The following is a 23,847-nucleotide window of genomic DNA, read 5'->3' as shown; positions in this document are numbered from 1 at the left end:
GGAATAGTCACTCATCTTTGTATTTACTGTGCCTTAGACAGTGGCTGGGAATCATAGATATCCAGTAACATATTTTTTTGACTGAGGGTTTTAAATAAAATCTTCTTTAATCAAGCCATTTATGTGTCTCAGAAATGTCTGATTTTTATCTGTTTTTATCTTTGTTGCCAGGGAGCACAGAAGTGGGGAACTTAGATTTTAGTGTAAACCCTTTGTAGATCCTCCCTTAAACTCCAGGGCAGTCGTCCCCAAATACTGTTGCTGGACCCCATCCTAGAATGTCTGAATTGAGTAGATCTAGGGTAAGAGCCAAAATTCTACATGTCTAACAAATTGTCAAGAGAGTCTGCTGTGGCTAGTCTGGGACCATATTGGGACAACCAGTGCTCTAGAAGATTCACACTACTACCGCCTTCTACCACCAAGAAGTTTTGAAAGATTGTCTTCTGACTTGGTGGCTTCCATTCTTATTATCAACCTTCCCCCTTCAATCCGAGACCCTTGATTTTTCTTTGCAGCCCCACATCATCATGTTCCTCTAGCTAAGACAAAAAGGATCAAATCACTAAAAAAAGGTCTGAGATCATTTCAAATTGAAGTAAAAATAAATGATAAAAGCTTTGTGTTACATTAAGGAATTAGCCTTTAAGACTGAGTATAATTATGTAAGCTAATAGATTGACATCCTAGAAAGAATTTTGGGATTTATCTCAGTGGAAAAGAAGCTTCTCCCACAGAAAAGTACACAATCCCTGCCACACCCACCACTTCTGGATACAACCATCTCAGGGAAGGTATTAAGGTATTAAAACCTGTTGAGGTCATGTATTTAAATTGCCATCAATTGAAATAAACACATCTTGAGTTCTGATTTGTGTGTACAGCTCTGTGGTGGTATCTGAGACTACAAGAAGATACAAAGCAAAGTTGCAATATCCAGGAGTGGTATACAGAGGGAGGAAGGGAGATGAAACAATAGCTTGGAGTATCCATCCAGAGAAGGAAGGTTAATATTTGAAGAAATCAAGGGAGGAGTGAAAGAGGACGTTCTCTATAGGGAAAAACTAACTGCAGCAGCAATGTTAGAGAGCTAGGAATAGAAAGAACGGAAGTTTTGGTTGAAGTAGAAAGGTCCTTTAAGACAACTATTGGAGAGAGGTTGGGAAAGAAGGTGTGAGGGTGGGCATGTCAGATTGTAGAGATTAAATTTGACCTTAATTAACTAGACTACAGCTTTGCCCTTCTCTCATACATTCTTTACATAGCTACCAGAATGCATTTCTAAAGAAAAATTGCCCTTATCTTGTCCCTGTTTAAATCTTTAGTGCCTCCTACAGCCCTCAAGATTGAATTGGAACTCGTTAGCATTCAGGCCTCTCTTTTGCTTTCCTTTGGAGTTTCATCTCTCCAACACACACACGCACACACACATACACATGCGTGCACGCTTGCGCGCGCGCGCGCACACACACACACACACACACACACACACACACACCCTCTACTCCAGCTGTTTTTATTACTTTGGGCTTTGTGCCTTCTCTGCTACTTAACTTTCCTCACTCACTGCTTCTGCTTTATACTCTCACCTGGTCTGAGACTTCACTGAGACTTTCTCTGGGAAGCTTTTCTTGACAGAGGAAAGGATGTGTGCTTTTCTTGTGTGCTTATCCCATCCAGGCTCCAACACTGCAGTGTCATTGCATGATCCCTGTAAGTCCCCCAGGGACAGCTAACCCAGGACATACCTTTCTCAGTTGATGGCAATTATCTGTTTACATCTCTGTCTCCCCTTATTATACACTGTGAGCTCCTTGAGAACAAGAACTGTGTCAGTAGAACCTAAAACCATGCCTGGTACCGTCAGTAAATATTTGTAGGATTAATAGTAGAGAAGAGTTGATCTTTTTTAAAAAATAATATGTATTGGAATTTTGAATTAAGAAATTTGGAAAAAACAGAAATTTATAAAGAAGGAAGTAAAAAATCATTTGTAATTCTCCTATTCTGAGATAACCCCTTTTAACTTATGAGTGTGTTTTTCAGAAAGGGGATACTATATAAAAAGTAAAATGTAGTAAAATAATTCTAACAACAATGTGTCTTGCTTAGAGAATGGAATTAACAAACTAATTAGAAGGGAGTTTAGAATCTAGGTATAAAATGATAAATGTATGGACCAGATGGGACTGGAAAAAGAACTAAATGTGATAAGAAATACATGAGATGACAGTACTTGGAAAATGATTAAAAGCGATGGTGAGTGGGGAATAGAGTTATCAGATGACCTAAATTTTAATAAAATGTTTCTTAAATAAATAAAAATTTTGAGATTGGATAAATAAAGGTATTCTTTATTCATTTATTCCTTCACCAGGTATTTATTGGGTACCTATACTATGCCAGGCACTGGTCTTAGTTACTAGGGCATATCAGTGAACAAAACAGCAAAATCTTTGGCTCTCCAGTAACTTCAGTTCTAGTGGTAGGAATTGTGGTACCATTGAGAGAAACAGGCAGATTTAGACTGAGAGATCAATCAAGTAAAGTTAAAAAACTATTTAGAGAGTTTTTAAGGAGCACGTGTATTTCCTTCTCTGAACATATGTATGCAATGATGGGAATAAAGCCTATTTAGGGCTGTCACACAGTAGTGAGCTGGGGTCTTTTTGGTCAATGAAGAAAGAAATCGATTGCTTCAGAGAGAAGTAAAAAAAAACCCCCTAATTATGCAATGGCTGGTTTTTGGTTCGTACCAGATGTGGATGGGCCAAATCCCTTCTTGATGAAAACTGTGAATTAGTTTCTCTCTGAGGAGTCATTCCCTAATAAAAAATTCCATTCAGAGTCAATCATTAGAAAAATCATAAAAAATTTAAGAAACTTTTGAAGAAAAAAAACACTAAATTAGTAAAATGGCTCAATATGGTTATACAAGTATATTCTCTTTGTGACAATACTTTGAGATCGACATTTATAATTTGTACACTTTTCTATACATATTATATATATTAATAAAAATTTTATTTTAAAAGCAAAATTACTGCAGATACAGCTTCTTCTGAAAAACAAGAACAAAATAAAACCAAACAAGAAAAGCCTTCCTTGTTTCTGTCTGATGAGGATTGCTGCCTTAGGCTATGAGATTAGGGTAGGCTGTGAAGAGCCCTCCCAAAGACTCAGAAGTCAGTGAATATGGACACATCACACTCAATTCCATCTCCTTAACTTAGTTGGTTGACTATAGACAAATTATTAAAAATCTCTGAGCTTTACATTCCTCATCTGAAAAATGTAAATAATACCAACATCTTGGAGTCATTATGAGATTGAAGGAGATATTGTATACAAAGTGTCTGGCCTAGTGCTTGCCATACAGAATGCCTCCATTTTTAGGGTCTCATTTTCTCCAACAAGTTCTCTCTTTTACAGCTTCATGAGTTTTTGGGTCTGAGCTCCTAAACAGTCAAAGGGAGATGCTACTGCATCAAACATGCCAAAGGATGAAGAGCAGAAGAAGCTCTAGAAAGAGCCAAAGCCAGCCGCCCTGGTACTCTTAAGTAACAGGAAAATGTGAAGGGATCCCTGTCATAACGGAAACCAGCCAAACGCTGCTGCTGAGGTGCCAATGATAATAAGGGAGCTTGCAGCTGGAATTATAGCATTTGCTCACCGCGCAGATTTTCCCCACAGGAAAATAAAGGGGTAAGTCAGACAGCAATATGAAATATCAAAACAGTGGACTTTCCCATCGGATGATTATAGCAGGGAATTTGGGCTTATTTTTTGGTACCAGTCTTACAGGAATGTTTGATTGACTCATTAAAATCCAATTAATGGTTATTTTCATGTGTGCCATCTTCTGACACAGGGTTTGGGGGAGTTAAAATATTCTGCTGTGAGCAGCAGAATGTAGCATTAACCTGCTTTTCTTAAAAATGGTTTTCCCCAAGTTTTCCATTCTCCTTAGTTTGGTGCCTAAGGGAACCTGGTCAAGGTTCATTAGCTCTAAGGTTTCCCTTGGTTCCTCCCTCCCTGCCTCAAGGCTGACCCTAGCCTTAATTATCTCCTCTCCTTGGTGCCTTCCTCACTTCACATAGAGCCCTGGCCATGCTGCTGCAGTTTGACGGGCTTATTTAATGACCTTAGGGATCCCCTTCTCCTCACACTTAACTGGTTCAGCAGTTCCTGTTAACATCTCATCTCTTTGGGATGATGAGGTTGTGGTTTCCATGAATAATTGTGCCACCTTAGACCCATGCAGTTTTCATCTTCTCCTTCATGCATTTCTTAAATCTAAAGTAATGATCCCATCAACTTGTCACTTAAACAAAAGAAAATTTTTTATTTAAGACTACATATTGCTTAAATAAAAAAGATACTCTAAATGTGATGCCGTATGTGTCATTCGGTGCTATGGCTCCGGCCTTAGTTCAGTGGAACATCTGACCCTGTCTGTCTTTGCTGTCTTACAGCCTTGGGCTAGCCTCTAAACTTTAAGGGACAGATGAAAAAGGGGAAGCAGCTACAGGAAAGGTGACACATGGAGTTCAAATTTCCTAACCCAGTATCTCCAACTCATTTCTTTATTGTTACCACAAAAACAGAAACAGAAGCTGTCTCTCAAAAGCCTTCTGGTGTCTCACCCATCAATCTGACCATATGATATCATATGACCATATTGCTCTTCCTAACCTTTGTGGGTGGGATTAGAGAAGTGAAGATACCTCTTGGCTGGAGTTTGAGTTTATTTTTTGGTACCATTCTTATAGGAATGTATGGTTGACTTATTAAAATCCAATAAATGGTTATTTTCATATGTGCCATCTTCCAACATATGACTTCTATCATTGAAACACTGGTCTAACAAGCAAGCACAGAAGATGTAGGGAATTTAGACTGCATGTGTCATTGAAAGATCTAGGGTCAAAGGAATCCCTGCACGCATTATTTCTGTAAGACTGAGAACCGAGATGTTAACAGTGACAAATTGCAAACTTATGGGAATAAAGAGATATGTGAATGATAAGTAATTAATAATTAGGTTGCGCAGAAGACAGTAACCCCAAACTCACAAGTCAGGATATAAAGGAACATTTGTCCAGTGGCCTGTGAAGTACCTTGTTCTTCTACAGAGAAGAATGTAAACATTGCCTTTGCAGCTGCCTGCCTTTACCATGCTACCAGTCTGTAATCTATTATAGGCCATCAGCAAAAAAAAGAGGTCCAGAGATTTGGGGAATAATTGTGACCGTAATAGAATCTTCTTCACTGTATAGAATTTTCCTTTAAAATTTAGGAATTTTTCGCCCAGGTCCAAGGCCACTAAAATCATAAGCAATTTTTAAAAATGTAAGTATCCTTTTCTAGAGAGGTTTTATCACTTTCATGGGATTTTTGAAGAGACCTACAATCTCCAAAAGTTTCTAAACCACTGCTCCATTCAAATCAGTAGACAGTAGTACAGAGAAAAAATTACTTTAACAAGTCTGCAAAGATGAGGGAAGAAAGGTGCTATAGTAGACAGGATTCCTTTTCTTCTGTTGTGGAGGTAAAAAAAAAAAAAGGAAATAAAGTCTATCTCCATCAATAAAGAAAGCCTTGAAAATTGTGGTATACATAAACTATGTAATATAATAAAAGGATTTGAAGAACAAGTCAGGTCTATATTAGATGATTTGGAGGTTTTCTGTGATGTGATCATTAAGTGAGAATTGGAGAAATGTATGCAATATAATTTTATTTTATAGAATGAATCATGACAAACTTTCTTCTTTATGTATGTGTATGCATGTGTTTGTGTGTGTATACATACAATATGAGCAAGAAGAAAAAATATAAAAGACTATATACCAATTATTCATGAAGAGGAGCCACAGAGCTATTCGTTGAAGAGAAAAAAAAGAGAAGGGATGTATGCAAAACAAATGAACAAACTAACCAACAACAATAATGACAAAAATACCCACTGTATTGAAAAAGGAAGATGTCCATAATAAAAATTGCATGCAAGATATGAACTCATTTATATAAAATTAGCTATATGTGCATATGCATAAAGAAATGAATAGAAGAATGGTGACTATAGTGGTGGTTAGTTCATGACTGGAATATTAATTGATATTTTATTCTATTTATATATATGTAAGTTGATTCCTTACTCTTATTCTTCTATCTTTTTCAGCTCAAAAATTTATGACTGGCATGTATTATTTATATAATTTAAGAAAAAATTAATTTCATTATGATAAAAAGAAAATACTTATTTTTATTTCAGTAGCAGTTCTCATTCTCAGTGTATAATTCAAATAGCCATTAAGTCAATTACCCTCAGAAATTAGACATAGAAAGCACACTAATTGTGATCTCTATATCATGCACCTTATGTGGACAGATTCCACAAGGATATGGTATGTGGATAGGTGTCAATGTGGGTGGCACCAATGGAGTGTCTTAGAAGTTGAGAGGAAAGAAACTCACTAAGTTCACTTCAATTGGGTAGGGGTGATAAACCCTACCAGTTTTTCAGCTGGAACTCTTTACCAAAGAGACAGATAACAAGAGAAAAACACTATATGAAAAAGTACTCAGAATGGCAGCTTGGGATTCTAACTTATACACAATCTTCAACAAAAAACCAATAAACTTGTAGAGAAATGACAAGACGAAGGAAAGCAGTTTTAGGCTTCTAAAGAGGACAAACTGTGGAAAATTAAATATATGGAAGAAGCTGATGGTATAAGGTTTGTTTGCAGATTCCTCTGCTGCCTTCTCAGGCAAGTCTGTATCCAGAAAATGAGAAATTATATTTTTGCCTTTAGGCAAAAGGAGAGCTTTCTCTGCATTCGCTACTTCTTAATTGTCTTCAGCTCAAAATAATTTTTATGTCAAACAGAAATATTTTAGGGTGGAAATATTCTGGCTTCTTTCAGTGGATTTAAGTTCTGGGAAAGAAATCAGAAGGAAAAATCTGCTCAGGGTCATAAATCCTGAAGCAAAAAAACATAGCCTTCTAGCTGTTTGAATAACGCTTGAAGCAAAAGAGTGAGCTTTGTGCAAGTTGTGTTACCAGAACCAGGCCCTGGAAGACAGTCTGCTCTTGGATTACTGAAAAGCAGCATCAGAGTCTTTCCCAAAGCAGACAAGAATGTGTCTAAAGACATGATTTCCTTGAATTATCTCTAAAACATGGTTGTTTAGACATTGCTGTCACTCACTGTGAGATATTTTGCACTTATAAATTCTAAGCATGATTCATTTTTCTCTGTGGGGCTTATTAATCATCTGATGGACTAGGTATTAGAAAGGAGGAAGTATCTTGCTGTCCCCATAGGATGTATCTTCTTAGGGCTGACCTGAGTTGGAAAATCCCAAAAGATTTTGTTATTCATAATGAAACTAGATGTGAAACTTAAGCTCATGAGTTTCTTTGGTGTTAAGAAAGGGCTTCTGTTCCTTATCTGTATTCGAGGTAAGTTATGTAATCTTCCTGCAGCAGAGAGAATTCCACTTCCAATTTTATAAAGCAGTGAATGCTCAAGTGGCTTCATTCGATTTCCGTGTGTGTGTGTGTGTGTGTGTGTGTGTGTGTGTGTGTGTGTGTGTGTCTCGTTTCACCTTCCCTTCTCTGAATTGTCTTCCTCTTCTTTCTCCTCATGGGACCATGTGATGTTCTAGCAGGATCCAACATGCTTTACTTTTGGTCAAGACCTTGGCATATCCCAACTTTGGATAATAAGAGGATTTAGTGGAAGAGCCCTCATTCAAAACTGCCTCCCTCACGAGCGAGCCATGTTTCAGAATCTTCCAATAGAGACTAGGCACTGCTCTCCACATTTTTCTGGTAGCGAGTTTTACCTCACTATTTTGTAGTTCTTTACATTTTCAGAGTTCTTTGTGGCAATGAAAATATCCATGATATAGGTATCTCTTTAAAGAGGCATCAGATAATACCTTGTGGGAAGATTTGTTGAAAGGCAGCTAAGATCAAGAGAGGCTTCTAGGGGCTCTGATTTGTTTAAATGGAAATGGCTCAAGAATTGGGATGAGAGGCATTTAAATATTTCAGAAATTCACCTTAGATAACACCTGAATTGAGTACAGGCATAGAAAAAAAGACTACTCGCTGCAGAAGTGTGAGCACATGCCTGTGTTAGGGCCAGTGGTATCACCTCCATGTTTCAATTCCTTTAAAGTCCAATACCTATTTATTGACACTAGTAATAATATTCCTTTGTGTTCTTCAAAGGCCAAAAAAGGGTCTACAATGACTGCTAATTCATAAAACTTATACAGTTTGTAGAAAAGTGAGACAAATATTTTAAAATATACTTAAAATATATTAATAATAACAATAATGATAATGATAATACAGCACAGCCACTATGTAGAAAGGACAATGTTGGGTAGTGTGAGTATAAAGCATGTATCAGTCTCAGTCCTATTGTGCCAGATGTAATGCACATACTAAAATTTAACTTCAATTCTGAGCTCTTGTCTCACTGGAGGGTAGGAAATTTAACTTCAATCATGCTGGCATTCCACCTCCTCCACATTGATTCACCCAGCCTGCATATCCTTTTCAGTTCTGCCAATAGTTGCTTCTGTGCCATGCGTGCTTCAGGGAACTTGGAGGCACCAGACCAGGATTTCACTTCCCTGCTGTGTCCTGGGATGATTCCTCCTGGGGTCCCACCACATCCTTGCAGTACTGCCATAGAGCGGGGCCCAGTTCTTCATGGCACCCAGAACACCCTCACCATTTTCAGTACTGGCTCATTTTAGGGAAAATCCCTCTCTTCTCAAACCACATCCACTTCAAGGGATTTAGGCTCTTAGAAAGAAGTCAAAATGTGAATAATGTGCTCAGGGTCACAATGTTGAGGCAAGAAACAGAGTCACTGACTGCTTAAGTGGAGCTCAAAGGAGAGAAATATAATGGAAAATGTGTAGTATTTAAAAAATTATCTTGAAGAAAACTGCACACTTTCTCTTCTATTTGATTCTGTCTCTCTAGCCATTGATTTGTTTCTTTCTCTGAGTTGACCCAACCCACAAATACAGCTAGTCAATCCTTTGAGAGAATGCCACTACTTTTTACTGACACAAAGTTCAACAGAACTGTGATTGAGATAGTGTCTCTAAAATCCAGATCTCTTGGCTTTATGAACATCTTCCAGAAGTTGTGCCTTTCATCAACCTCCTGGAGTGATGCTGTGTTAGACCAGACAGAACTGGTGTCATGGATGATTTGCTGACCCAATAATGTACAGTATATGGTACTATATGACATACATTCTCAGTGGGGGTGATAATACCCTGAAGTGGGTGAAAATTGGTCATTGGGGGACAAAAAAATTATTTTTTATGTATAAAGGACAGATATGCATACAATACATAAACCAATTAGTGTATCTATAGTATTAAAATTTTGTAGGGGGAATGTCTAAAATGCCTCTTTAGGGGGCACAATAATGAAAGGAATGTTGAAAAACACCACTCTAGGAACTATAAAAGAAAAATAACTGATATTTATGCATAGCTGTGAAAGTGCCTGGAATAGTACTAAGCAGTTTCATATGTCATCTTGTTTAATCCTGAAAATAGTCATTGATGGATAAGGAAACTGAACTTAAATAACTTGCCCAAAGCCACACAGTTCGTAGTGGTATAGCTAAGGTTTAAGGTCAAGACTGTTTCCAAAGCTTTGCTTCCCATTAAATCGGGATGCAAAGTCCAAATCAGTTCAAAGATATATGAGTTATTCTCTACCCTTAGATAATTGCCTTGTTGTTGAGAGCAAGAACAAGAAAATAAACAAATGACTAATACTACATATGAGTATATCATCACATTATCTCTACCTTGTGATGTACACATAGGACACCTGATTTCTGCTGCATTTCATGTTTGAGTATATAGCTTTGGAAGGGGAGTCATTTGCTGGGGGAAGAAGAGGGGCAAGAAAAATAAATTGTGGCAACCTTTACCTTGCCTACCTCTTCTCCCTACTTTCCTTCTCTGGGCTTCACCCAGTATAACCATCCTCACTCCCAAACCCTACACATTCCAGATTTTTCAACAGTATTCCCTTGGGAAGAATGCATTGGGATTAGGAAACTCATGGATACTGTTTTGGGCTGAGCACTAGTTTGGCAGGCAGTAGATTTCTAACCAGGTACTCTGACATTCTCTGCCTTATGAATAGCCAAGTAGTAGCTCCATGTAGGGCCAAGTTCCAGTTCATTCTGGAAGAAGATGGAGGAGACTCTATGAGCCATCTCCACCATCATCATCAGCTCCTCTTCAGGTTGTCGTGTTTGTTGGCTGGGTGTAGATCCACTTGTGATTGAAAACTGTTATTTAGGTTAACTTTTTTCCTATGTGGAAAAAGTTAGCTGGTTTAACCAAAATATAGGGACAAAGGTAAAGTGAGAAGGCAAAGAATGAACACTTACTAAAGCCCTATCACATGAAGCTAGGTGCTTTTAATGAATTATGTTATTCATTCTTTATAAAATCATAATAGTATCCCCATTTTACATGTGAAGAATTGCTAGAGTGACTCTAAACATTGTGCTCTTCAAGATGCTGCAGGCCAGTTTCTGGGGATCCTTGGCGACAAAAGTACCTTGGCAGCAGGACACAGCCCAAAACAAGGCAGAGAGGTGGTGCACAGGAAGCAATTCTCTAGAAAGCAGACTAGTGATGCCACCTCCCTAGAGATCCACACTCACCTACGTAGTGGTCTAATAATTGATTTGACGTAAGACAGATTAACAGGAGAAAAACATATTTTGTATGCACAGGAGCCCTATAAAAAATACGAGATTCCCCAGAGTACTAGACTTATCAGGTGATCACTTTTGTAAGGTATATAAATGTCTAATCATTACATTGCACACCTGAAACTAATATAATATTGTATGTCAACTGTAATTGAAAGTTAATTTTTTAAAAATTTAAAAAATATATGAGTCTCCCCAGTAGACAGGTAATTGACGCTTACATGCTATCATGAACCAAGTTGAAGGGTTAGGGGTCTGGGTCTTCGAATGGGAGGAAGACAATTCACAGGAAAAAGAGAACAAATGTTTGGTAAACAGATGTTTGTCATGCCATGTAAATAAGTTTTTCTGGCATAAAAGTTATCTCTGGTAATAATAGTTCTTTTGCTGGTAGAGGCCCTCAATCTAAATTCTTTTAGGCAATTAGGAGGAAGATAAAAAGCTCTTTCTGAGTTTGCTAGGCACCGATTGTCTTCAGTTTGATTCAATGTATGTGCCAAAGTGGTACATTCTGGAGTGGCATATTCTGCATCACCTCACCTACAACATTCCCAGGGCTGTTAGGTTATTCCTGAAGCTCACAACAGCAACGAAGACAGCCTAGCTTTAACTAAAAAGCTTGAGGGTATCATAGCATCATTTCTGTAGTGTTTGCATTTAGTAAGATACCCACAGGGAGACATAAATCTGAAGAAAAATCAAAGTGAAACACGTGACAAACAAAATGAAGCATGTTGTAACCAGTCAACACAGAATCAGGAGACCTCCTACACATCTCCTTAGGCAATTCACTTCCTTGACTCTCATTTGTTTATCCATTAGAGAGGATTAACCAGCTGAAGTTTTCTTCCTGCATAAACAGACTATTGGTGAACGAGTCAGCCACAGGATTTCTTTGTATCTTTTGAGAGCATTTCATCTTTTGGTCCTTGCCAAAAATCATGTTTCCATTTACTTCTGCATCCTCAGGGATGACACTACAACTACCTGAAGGTAAACATATCAGGGATATGCTTTAGAATGTCCTGGTATTTGGCTCAGAAAGGAAACAATGCAATAATAGAGAAGTTTTGTGTTATAAAATGTACCTTTTAATAAGGAAACTTATCAGGAAAAGTTGCCCCTCTTAAGAGGAATTCCGATCTCAGCTACTTTCTACATTTTCACAGACATGCTCTTCTTCACACAGAGCATTGCCAATGACTCTTGATTCTCACATCCTTCAGTGTGTCCCTGGAAGCGTGTGTCTTCTGGGACCTCCAGCTTCCAGTCTCAGCCAAGATTGTTACCGGGACCCCAGTGTTTTTGAGCCTAGCTGCCTGTGTGCACTGTTCCAAAGAAATGCACAAGCAGGAGTTTGCAATATAGAAAGAAAAACAGCTTAATATTGAATTGGCCAATCCAGAGATGGGGAGCTAATGTTAAAGACCTAACTCCCCACTGGCACATAGGTTACGGATTATATTGGGCAAAATTCCAAAACACTATGGATTAGGGGGTTCGGGTAGTGCTGGGAGCTGATTGGTCAAAGGTGAGGTAAGGGTAATAAATCTTTTCTTCAGGCCTTGAGGACAGTTCTGGGGTCTATTGCAGGTCCCTCTGGTCTCATGGGAAAGTAGCCAGGGGGTCGTTCTACCGTAAGGATCAGGAACTGAAATATAACTTAGGTCAAGGTGTTATTTTTAGCCTCCCAGAGGTCCAGACCATGTGACCATTAGTCAGGTCCAGGCTACTGTCTTCTCCTGCCTCAGGGGCTGTTGATTTTGGGGGAAAGGCTAGGTCAGAGAGAGACAGAGAGAGAGAGAGAGAGAGACGTGATTTCTAGAGCTAAGATTTAAAGCTAAATTTAGTCAAAGTCATAAGGACCCTCGGTTTCAAGATCATAATCTTTTTGTAGTTCCTTCTACCACAGGAGAGAGATATGAGCATGTAGTTGACCTCTTTTCTCATCCCCATTATCACTCTCTTTCAAAGAGTGCAGTAAGGAAGGAAAATAGCAAATCATTGAACCCTTAAGATATGTCAAGATTGAGGCCAAATACTTTTCTCTATATTTTAATTTAATTCTTACAACAACTCTTGAGGTAGCTACTATTATTCCAATTTTCCAAGTGAAGAAATTAAGTTTTAAAGAAATTACAGTGTTGCCCAAGGTCATAAAATGATGGAGCTAAGATTCTAAAGCAGGTAGACTTGACTCTAGAACCTAAGCTTACAACCACTGCAGCATCCTATGGCTGCCCAGATGACCCTCATCTCCTTGACTCACTTGGGACACTTGGTGAGTCAGACTCAAAGACCATTAAAATTGAGATGTAGTTTTCTACTTTCAGAAACCTTCCAGTGAGAACATTCTTTCACTTCCTTTGTCTCTTGGGCAGCTTTTACCCTGTATCTTACTGCCTACACTTTCTAGACTTCTGGAAAGTCTTCCGAAAACCAGATTGCTTCCTGTTGATGAGACAAGTTCTTGTGTGCTTTTATCGAGGTTTATAAATGCTCCCTCTGTGTAATGATTGTTCCCACAAAAGAAGTTTATTACTGATGTCCTTTAGGCCCTATTTCCCAACTAGATTCATTTACACAAATTTATTGAACACCTACTAACTTCAAGGTAGCTTTAGGCACCAGGAATACAGTGGGGAACACAGACAGATGCTGTCCCCATGGAGCAATGTTCTGCTGGTGGAGAAAGAGCACCTCCTGTATTTTTCGATAAATCCCACTTTTCTTGCTTTCTTGACAATCTGCCACGTTCCTCTTATGATTCTTGAGTTAAATTCAATATTTGAAAAGATTACCTTATGATTCTTCTCTGTGATCTTCCTCTTCATGAATCCTAGAGCCACACCTGGCCGCAAACTTAAGATGCATGATGTTTTCCTTTCAGGCTAAGAGGAAGGGAGTGACTATTAGTGAGCACCTATAGTATGTGCTGGTATTTATAATGCATTGTCTCATTTAATTATCACAAAAGCAAAAGGAAGCAAAGGTTATTATCACATTTTCAAATGAAATACCTGAAGGTCCTAGAGGTCAAATTACAGAGCTGAAAAAAGGCAGAAGTGGATACAACGCAGAGGGCCTCCTTGTCTTTACTTAGCAAGGGAATCATTCTCCTGGAACCGCAACTTCAAGGAAATGCTGGGAAGCAGCCAGCATTCCCCAGACCCGGACAATGGGTCAGAGCAATGATTGAATCATAACACAGTACTTTGTGTCTCTCCCCACCCTCACCCCAGACTGTTCATGTGAAGCCGGCATGTAGCCCCACTGCTTGCACTTCTATCTTTGTAGTTTTTTCCTTGATTAATGTTTTCTTTAATGTTTTCAGTCTTCAGACATTATCTATTGACTGAAAGGCAGATTCTGTATTAAGGGGACAATTAGGTCATGGGGGAAAGAAGCTGAGCTGATAGGAAGGTAGAGAGATTCCAAAGGCAGACTTTTTCTATCTCCCAAAGCTGAAGTGTTTGACCTTCATCCTGCCAACTCCAGACAATTTGGGAGGTGGGGAAATTTTCCTCTGTAATCTCTCCACCCAGCTGTGGAGTTGGGACAGGGCCTCAGCTCAGATGGCTGGAGATCTGAAGCTTTAGAAACAGAATCTAAACCTATACAACATGTAGAACAAACATCAAAGCATCATGGTGTTATGAAATTTTCCTTGATAAATGAGAAATCTCTATATCGCAGTTCTCTGGGAAGATAGATTCAACTTGGAAAGGATTTCTCTATTCTAGTAAAAGGATTTTATTTACCTTACTTTTTAAATTTAGTGTTTTATAAAAGTCTATTACATCTATTATGAACATAAAGGAAGTATTACAATGAAAATTCAGGTACTAAACTTTCTAAAAATTAATTTTTAAGTTATTTTTATATTTTTAAGTGTTCAGTATAATGGCTTATTTTGTAGGGTGGGTAGAAGTAGGGGCTTATTTCTTTTGAAAAAATATAACTGAGTTGTTTGAGTAATGACTTCCTTGTTAATCGACCCGTTGATGGGTTAGATGCTAAATGACCCATTGTTGGTCCTAGAATAAGGTCACGCTTGTGTTTGGGGTTTTTGAGATCAAAAGATGATATCAACTGTGAGTCAATCAAAGGATTTCATATTCACAGAGCCTGGCCTAAAGGTATATAAAGAGGGACATTAAAGGAACTTGGACTGAACAGGAACAGGGTGATTTCGGTTCAGTCATTCAGGAGAAGTTTAGAATGAAGTTTCTTCTGTTGATATTCGTCCTGCAGGTCACTGCTTCTGGAGCTGTTTCCCCGACGGTCACTGCTTCTGGAGCTGTTTCCCCGAGTAGGCATACAAGCGTTGAGGAAAATGATAAGGTGGTTGCTCTAGTAAGTATGAACATGATAGTATTTATCTAGCTTGATTTTTGTCTTTAAGATTTATTACATTGATCAGTTTTATCTTGAAAAGCACTATTTGAAAACTGGTTTAGGAGGCTATTTGCTTTCAGCCTGAATTTTTCTTTGCTAAAGAGGAATGTAAGAGAGAGAGAGAGAGGTATTGATTTTAAAAGGGTATTGTTATTGAATTGGTAGGTGAATTTGTCCCTTCTACTTAAAAGCTTAGGCCAAGGTATTTTAATTCAAAATAATTGACGTTTTACTTCTGTTATGACATTTTACATTAGCCATTCAATGCCGATTAATAATGTAAGATTTGAACAATGGCTTGATTAATTTAACCACTTCAGTTTGCCATGGTAATTCAAAAATACTGTCTACCTTCACTATCCCAGATATTTTTCATGAGCGTTTTTTAAAAATAAAATTTTTTCAGTTCATTTCTTTTCCCGAATTGTATGAGTTCAGATGATCTCCCCATTTTCTAGGAATATTTTAACTTTAAATTAGTCATAGTAGTCCATCGTGTTGAGCTTTGATTTTTTAAGCAAGAAAATTTTATCCCAATTTAAATTAATAATTTATACATTCTGAAAATAAAGGTTTTGCTGCTTACTGAATTTTGCCATGATGTGCTAGATGCTGAAATAGGTTTTTAAAAGTAGAAACAAATTGTAAGATGTAGAGACATAAAGATGTTTTCAGTGGGTTATCAGAAATCAATCTTGCTAATAATTTATGACACGTCTTTGACAGCACAGAAAATTTTAAATTTTTTATCGTTATAATTAATTGTCCAATATCTAGTTCAAAAGCATAAGTGTAAAGTTGAGTCATATATGCAGAGCTACAACAGAAACTTTTTTATTTATAATAATATATTATAATAATGTATTACTAAATGTATTTTTCCAGAGGTTCTTGAAAAACTTTTATAACTTTAAGGAAAAGGAAAATCCAGGGACAAAAATGAAAATCAATGAAAACTTTATGGAGAATAAAATTCAGGAAATGCAGAAGTTCTTGGGGCTAAAAGTGACTGGAAAACTGGACACATCTACTCTGAACATGATGCACATGCCTCGATGTGGAGTGCCTGACGGTCATCATTTCAGGACAATGCAAGGAAGGCCAGTATGGAAGAAACATCTTATCACCTACAGGTAACCTCATAGCTATGTATTTTTCTACTTTTTCAGAGGTCTAACGGCAAAAGGCATAAACTTCTATGAATGTAAATTTTCATGACGATGACCTATAAATCATAAATGAGAATAAATCAAGTTATATTTTGCTTAAGGAGGATGCTGTCAGAGGATAAATGTTTCTGTAATATAAGAAGTATTTTTTTTTTTAATCTGGACAATTAATTTATGAAATAATTCATTCTTCAATGATGGTAGCAGAAACGAAGTATAATAATAAGACAAAATTAACACATGTTTTTTATATATTTTCCTCTCTTTTGTTTTGCTGGTAAAGAATCAATAATTACACTCCTGACATGAAACGTGTGGATGTTGACTATGCCATCCAGAAAGCTTTTCAAGTATGGAGTGACGTGACACCCTTGAAATTCAAAAAGATTAACACAGGAGAGGCTGACATTATGATACGTTTTGCTCTTGGAGGTAGAGAACTTGGACTTACTTCATCTGTATTATTTGGCATGACCAATAGCAAGTATAGAAAGACTAATTTTCTTTCCTTTTTAAAAAGATCATGGAGACTTCTATCCTTTTAATGACAAAGATGGAGTCTTAGCTCATGCTTTTGGACCTGGATCTGGTATTGGAGGGGACACACATTTTAATGAGGCTAAAATGTGGACTGCAAACTCTAAAGGTAGGCAAATAAATAAACAAAACCACAAAAGAAAACCCTAACAAATTCTAAATTACTTCACCAGTTGAATGGCTACATTCTGAGAAAGGCTACCTTGGATGGGAAAACTTGTTCCGATTATAATTTTACCACTAAATAAAATATAACATTTTGTCTCAATTCCACTCTCTGTAAATTGAGAATATTGGACTAGATTATTCTAAAGATCAGTTCTAAGAATCTGAGGATGAGTTAGTTCATTAGTATAAACTCAGGAACCTTAAGAACCATATTATGGAAAGGTAAAAGCTGTTATTTAATGATCACTTTTGACAGAGCACTCCATAAACTCAAGCAAACACAGATACTAATTCAGTGTATGCCAACCACCCTGGGCTAGCATGATCATCTTCATGATCCATTGTATGTTGACAATTTCTTAGATTCATAGTGACACAGAAAGATGATGCTATAGAGAATTTAGAGATCCTTATTGAGAAACATAAGGTTATACGGTCATGTAGTCACTTGTGATTCTGGGATAAAAGTTTTAGAATGCCCAGCTGATCATTTATTAATACCTGTGTGTATTTACAGAGGAGCTATAACTTACCATTCCTCTCAGAGACTTGAAAGATGGAGATAACTAGTCTCCCTGTTTGGAGTTATCACTGTCTATTGAAAAATTCAAACCATCATACCAGAAGCCTTCCTAATCTTTCTATTGGAAAGCCAGGGCGTGCATTTCCTAGCTCTTATTTTATCTCAATGTGTACTTTCTACCTGTCCATGTTACCTTATTTTTAATTGGCTTGATTCTATGTTTTCAAAAAGCTAAATTATTTATGGAAATTCTAACTTAAAGTGCTCATTCTCAGCCTAATTTTTTGACACAATAAACTGAACAAAGAATTACTTAATGTTTACTACATTTCTATTATGGTGTTAGGTGATGGGATGGGGGTGTTTGGATACAGACATGAAAAGGACACACCCCTGCCCTGGAGGAGCACACAATCTAGTGAGAAGCAGAATATAAACAGAAATCCATTATTCTGAGATGAGCACCAGTAGTGGTCTTTTGTACAAAGTATTATAGGAATTAGGAATAAGATAAATTCAGGTTTAGTTCCAATTATAAAAATCTTTGTCTACTCTTCTCCAACTTATGCAGAGTGGAGAAAATGACAGAGTCTTTGCTTCTCTGTCATTATTTGAGAGAAGTGAAAGCATATCTGAGTTAGTCACTGGACCCCTATGTTAGAGAGAATTCCTAGATACCCAACAAAAGAGAGGTATAGACTCTATGTTCCCACTTGGGTACTGGAGCATATTTCAAGGCCAGACTCTGCAACTAAGTAAAGTGTGATCCTTGGCAAGTCAGTTTTGAGCTTCAGTTTTTACACAGAAAAAGACAAAAATGAAGACATTTAGACTAGAAAACAGGTGAAAAATAAGTCAGAAGCTATTCACATCTTCTGGGAATTGAAAAGCTTGAGAGAAAGGACAAACCTCTCTCTTACCTACAAAGGTGCATTCTCTAGGACATACAGAATAATGAATAGGCATGACTATAACTTGGCAGTGTAAATGCATCTAAATTGTAAGCACAGTCTTTTTGATTTCATTTAGAATCAAATATAGTAAAAGGATGAGCTTTAGAGCCAAGAAATTTGGATTTGAATCTTGGGTCAGCACTTAATTTGGCCAATTAATCTTGCTGATATTGTGTACTCATCTGTAAATAGGAAGCGTGGTGACTTCCTTTCCATCGTATAAGGATTAGATACAATGTGGTATATTTTTCAGTGACTCATAGAATATGGAACTTAATATGACCTTATACTGGGTTAAGTAAAGGATGGTTACTAAAGACTTTTGCATATCCACTCAAGTCTGATCAAGAGTAAAAGCATAATGTAGTAGGAATGATTTAGAGGCAGTGAGAACTATTGAACACAGCTATGAGTTATTCCAGAATTTTTCACAACAGAATATATTTCATTTGTGTGACTGTGCAGTGATCCTTAACCAGAGACAATTTTTCCCCACAAGGGGGCATTGGTCAATGTGTGGAGACATTTTTAGTTGTAAAATTGAAGAGGGTTTGTTACTTGAATTTAATAGTAAACAAGAGATTTCTAAACATCTATAACAAAGAATTATCTGTCATATAATATTAAAAGTGCCAAGGCTGAAAAACCTTGTGCAAGAAGGAGGGGAACCAAGTAAAGGATTCCCAAATGTTTCCCTTTTCATTGTGTCAGATTTCAGCTGGATTATTGTCTTCTAAATGTCAATATAGTTCACTGCTCTTTTCCCCTTCTGGTTGATTTCCTCTTAGGCGATTTCCTCTTAGGCATCAACTTGTTCCTAGTTGCTGTTCATGAGTTTGGCCATTCCTTGGGTCTTCAACATTCCAATGATCCAAAGTCCATAATGTTCCCCACCTACCGTTATGTTAACCCCAACATATTTCACCTCTCTGCTGATGACAAACGTGGTATTCAGTATCTCTATGGTGAGTTGAATTTCTTTACCATTTTGCCTTATAACAATACTCACTCTTCTCAGTATCATGTTTTCATGATAACTGCATTTAGACCAAACTTTAACATCTACCTTCTCTTTTGAACCACATGAAAGAAAACTTTGTGAGGTAGATAGCACAGATATCATCTTCATTTTTACAGATGAGCATAAAAGACCTACTATGTTAATGCCAGAGCCAGAGGCAGAACCTGAGTCTTCTGGCCTCAAATCTCCTTTTTTTCTATCCAACATACCATTGTCTATTGAAGAAGACACAGAGAAATAATCTAACTGGGACCAGAAAACCAGAGTGAACAGATTCTTTTCCTCCATGGTGTCAGAACTACATGAAGAAAAAAAAATGTTTATTGTATGCTTTCTATAAATGTTATAGAGGGCTTAAGTTTCTTTTTATGTATTTTTCATCAAGAAAATTAAATGTTTTTTTTTTTGAAGAACGATTCTTCCTCCTATGAACTAAAATGCAGATTTTTCTAATGTTTCTTGAAATGTATTTTCAGGAGGTCCAGAAAAGCATCGACCCTCATCAGATCCTAACAGTACAGAATCAGCTGCCTGTGAGCCCAATTTGAGCTTTGATGCTGTCACTACAGTGGGAGATAAAATCTTTTTCTTTAAAGACAGGTGGGATCATTTTCATATCTGACAAATTTTAAAGGCTCTGTTCCAGGGTGGTTTTTTTTTTTGTCAGAGAATGGTTCAAAATGATTTTTAAAAATGAAGTAGATAAAAATCGTGAGTTGGAACTTGGACTTGGTTCTGTAGGCAGTAAAGAGATCTTGAAGATTTTGAAGAAAAAAGAGTTGTATGATTATATTTATGTCTTAACTAGAAAACTGGCTTGTAAAAAAATAGATTTGCAAGAGGACTCTCGGTTGGGGAAAGATAAGACAGGAAGCAGAGAAGCCAAACTATTATACTCACAGAGAAAAATGGTGAAGTCTGACACTAAAGCTGTGACAGAGTGTATATTTAAAGGATTTGATTCTTTATTATAGAGAAGAGAATTCCAGGATGACTTATGGTTTCTGCCTTACAACACGAATTGAAACAAATATTGAAGGTGTGGGAGAGTATAGAAGATTAGTATTTGGTAGGGAAGACAAATATCCTTCATTTTTGAGATTCAAAATCTGAGACCCTTAAGGATAAGTGATTTCCTTTAGATTACAAAATGGGTGAATGGACTGTGGGAACAGACTAGAACCTAGATCCCTTAATTCCAAGCTCCATGGTATTTTCATATACCAGTTTGCCTGTGGGATCATTGCTATTATCGAAGAGTCAATTAAGATTGTTTCCTTGTGGTGCTCCTACACAGACATCTATGGAATACAATGTGAAGATAATGGAAAGAAACGTTAAGTCATTTCACAAGTCCTTCCACTCACATTTCATGATTCTTGAGTTCATAATAATTTTTAACATGTGTCAAATGTTTTATATGCCAGGTTATTCTGGTGGAAGCTTCCCAAGAGTCCAAAAAGAGGTACTGGTTTAATTTCTTCTTTATGGCCAACATTACCATCTGGCATTCAAGCTGCTTATGAAATTGGAGCTAGAAACCAAGTTTTTCTTTTCAAAGGTAATTCCAATGTTTAGTTTTGCTATTGAGCTGTTTTTCTACCTCAAGGAAGAAAATAAATTAAGGAAATACTACTACTTTTTATAAATTGAAACAGCACTTCAAGTTTTATTAATCATACTTCAAACTGTAACCTAAAATAGCTTAAATACTTAACTAATATATAAAAGTTTGTAAAATATAGATTGTAGTACTTATGGAAAAAATACAGAACCATCAGAGACAGGTCATGTTTAAGAACAAGGAGTGATACATTTTGAAACTATGGGAAATGAATGACGTTGTTTGTAGTGAGTCAGTACATATTTCAATTATTCTTTCTGTGCTATTCCAACGCACCCTTTTCCTTTGTCTTCACAGATGATAAGTACTGGTTAATCAGCAATTTAAGACTACAGCAAAGTTATCCCAAGAGCATACATTCTTTGGGTTTTCCTGACTACGTGAAAAAAATTGATGCAGCTGTTTTTAACCCACTTCTTCATAAGACCTACTTCTTTGTAGATCATCAATATTGGAGGTGAACTTTAATGGCTGGTAATTTGACCCCTGAGATTTGTGAAACAGGCAAGGAATAGAGTTTTCCAAAAGGCAGACTTCTATGCAAATTCCCAAAGATCTTTGACCTTCCTGGAAGAGTAATCAAGAGAATATAGGACTGGAAGAGTTACTGTCAACCAAGTTCTTTTCTCTGGACTTTTGGATTCTAATTTATGAGATAACATATCATGTGTTTTTAAAGGAACACTTTAAATAAAACATCATGTTATTAATCACAATGGAAACACATTGGAAAATAGTAGTAGAGATGTATGAAACCTAGTCTTTACAGTCAATTTGGAGGGTGTATGTATTTTTAGATTCCTTTCCATAAGGACTCTGAAGACAAAATGAGAAAAAGAAGACAGAATGAGGAAACTATCCTCTGAGTGACAGCTGATCCTGCAAGGTCTTCTTCGCTAACAAAAAATTGGACAATCGAGCTCTAGAAAGCAAGACCAGACACTGGCGGAAGCACTGTGGAGGAGTAGGGGAAGTGTTTGACTAGAACTCAGGAAGCCTAGGGTTAGAGTCCTATAGGGACTTGGAGTAAATCTGTGAATTTTTTAGGTCTTTGGTTTTCTTGTCAGTACAGTTTAAAGCCTTTCAGGAAGAGACTTTCAGGAGAGAATAAGATGGCTTTTGTTGTTCATGTCATGAAATGTCAAGTTTTATGTCATGAAATTCACGACTGATGGAGTTCCTGCTGGTTATTTTTTTGCTCAGGTATGACGAGAGGAGACAGTTAATGGACACTGGTTATCCCAAATTGATTACTACTTACTTCCCGAGAATTGGGCCTACAATTGATGCAGTTTTCTATTATAACAGTGAGTAGATTGAGAAACTATAAAGATACTGAAATCCCTTTTAAAATACTGAGTCTCTTATGCTTTTTATACCTTACAGTTTTTACCTTCTACTCTTCATGGGTTCTCATGGACTAGGGCTGGTGGTGGGATGAGAGAAGCTTAAGTTTGTTTGAGTTTGTGTTTGTGAATGTCTTCACTAAAGGTCAGCCTAAGCAAAATTGTTGAGCGGGACAAGATATTTTGTTGTTTCTTCCCATCTCCATGTTTCTTACTTTCTCCACTAAGGCTTCTATATGCCCTACCTGGGCCCAATCTCCTTTCTCCCACTCTGAGTTCTCCACCTGGAGTGTGAATTTTCAAAAATATTTACATCTTAATAGTCAGCCTTTAAGACTAAATAATCTTCTTAATAAAATTAATGAAGATATTTAATGGTGAAATGATTGGCAGTAGGAAGGTATCTGGGGGCAAGATACCAGCCAAGAGACCCAACATTTATATTCACTAATCAGACCTTATCTAATTTAGATAATCTAAAAATGCAGATCTATATTATATTTTATTTAAAGAAATATAAGCAGAGCATTAAACTATTCAATTTTTTTTTTCATTTTTAGAACACTACTATTTTTATAAAGGATCTAATGTACTTGAATATGATGTCCGATCACATCGTGTCTCCAGAACGCTGAAAAACGATGTCAAGTTTGAATGTTAGGAACAATATTATTAAGCACGTTTGTCAATCAATGCATTACTGTTTAATAAGTATTTATTGGATGCTTGTTATGTGCTCAGTATACCATTAAAGAATGACATGTAGCATAAAATAAGGTAAACTCTATAGACCATAGAGAAATGATCATATAGATAAGTGATTATACAAAATACATAAAGTTTTTTATTTTGAAAACCCTCATTGTCAATTTTTACTTGACTCTGCACTTAAGTTTGAAAATAGACACCTTCAAAGGCCAAGAGAATATCTCAGTATCTGATATCGTTGAACTGAAAAATTGTAATTATTTCTCTGCCTTAACTAAAATTAAGAGACGATTAGTTTCTTTGATCATTAAATGTTTCAGCAAGGATATCATTTGAATTCTTCTGGAGTAAAAATAGACTATACCTAGAACTTTGAAAACAACAATCAATGTAAGTAATATATAAGTAAATTATATAATTATGATAATAATATAATTTTATTCTGTTGTCAGTGTTGACTTTTCCAATGATTTATATTATATATGTACATTGTTCAAATAAAAACTTGAAAGTATTTGATTTTTAAGAATTTTTCTTGAAAAATAGAATGTGTATTTTGAAAATAATTCTAGACCTACTTCTAAATAAATAAAACAAGTATCTACATGATTAT

General features: G+C 36.7%; 1 protein-coding gene across 1 annotated transcript; it reads left to right on the top strand.

The window, feature by feature from the left end:
* The first annotated feature begins 14,977 nt into the window (after positions 1 to 14,977).
* Positions 14,978 to 23,569, top strand: MMP12 (matrix metallopeptidase 12). Its single transcript, XM_011368106.2, has 10 exons — positions 14,978 to 15,143; positions 16,071 to 16,318; positions 16,638 to 16,786; positions 16,875 to 17,000; positions 19,339 to 19,500; positions 20,033 to 20,156; positions 20,984 to 21,117; positions 21,478 to 21,637; positions 22,384 to 22,487; positions 23,087 to 23,569. Exons 1-10 carry the CDS (start codon positions 15,009 to 15,011, stop codon positions 23,185 to 23,187), a joined length of 1,443 nt encoding a protein of 480 aa, XP_011366408.1. The 5' UTR covers positions 14,978 to 15,008; the 3' UTR covers positions 23,188 to 23,569.
* The last annotated feature ends 278 nt before the right edge of the window (positions 23,570 to 23,847 follow it).

This window comes from Pteropus vampyrus, unplaced genomic scaffold (assembly GCF_000151845.1).
Source record: "Pteropus vampyrus isolate Shadow unplaced genomic scaffold, Pvam_2.0 Scaffold139, whole genome shotgun sequence".
Classification (NCBI taxonomy): Eukaryota; Metazoa; Chordata; class Mammalia; order Chiroptera; family Pteropodidae; genus Pteropus; species Pteropus vampyrus.
This window is presented reverse-complemented; position numbering and strand designations above follow the sequence as displayed.

Coding starts and splice junctions, on each gene's coding strand:
- MMP12 (XM_011368106.2), top strand. CDS start 15,009: ATGAAGTTTCTTCTGTTGATATTCGTCCTGCAGGTCACTGCTTCTGGA. Junction 20,157..20,983: donor ATCTTTTTCTTTAAAGACAG/GTGGGATCATTT, acceptor TTTATATGCCAG/GTTATTCTGGTGGAAGCTTC. Junction 21,638..22,383: donor GTAGATCATCAATATTGGAG/GTGAACTTTAAT, acceptor TTTTTTGCTCAG/GTATGACGAGAGGAGACAGT.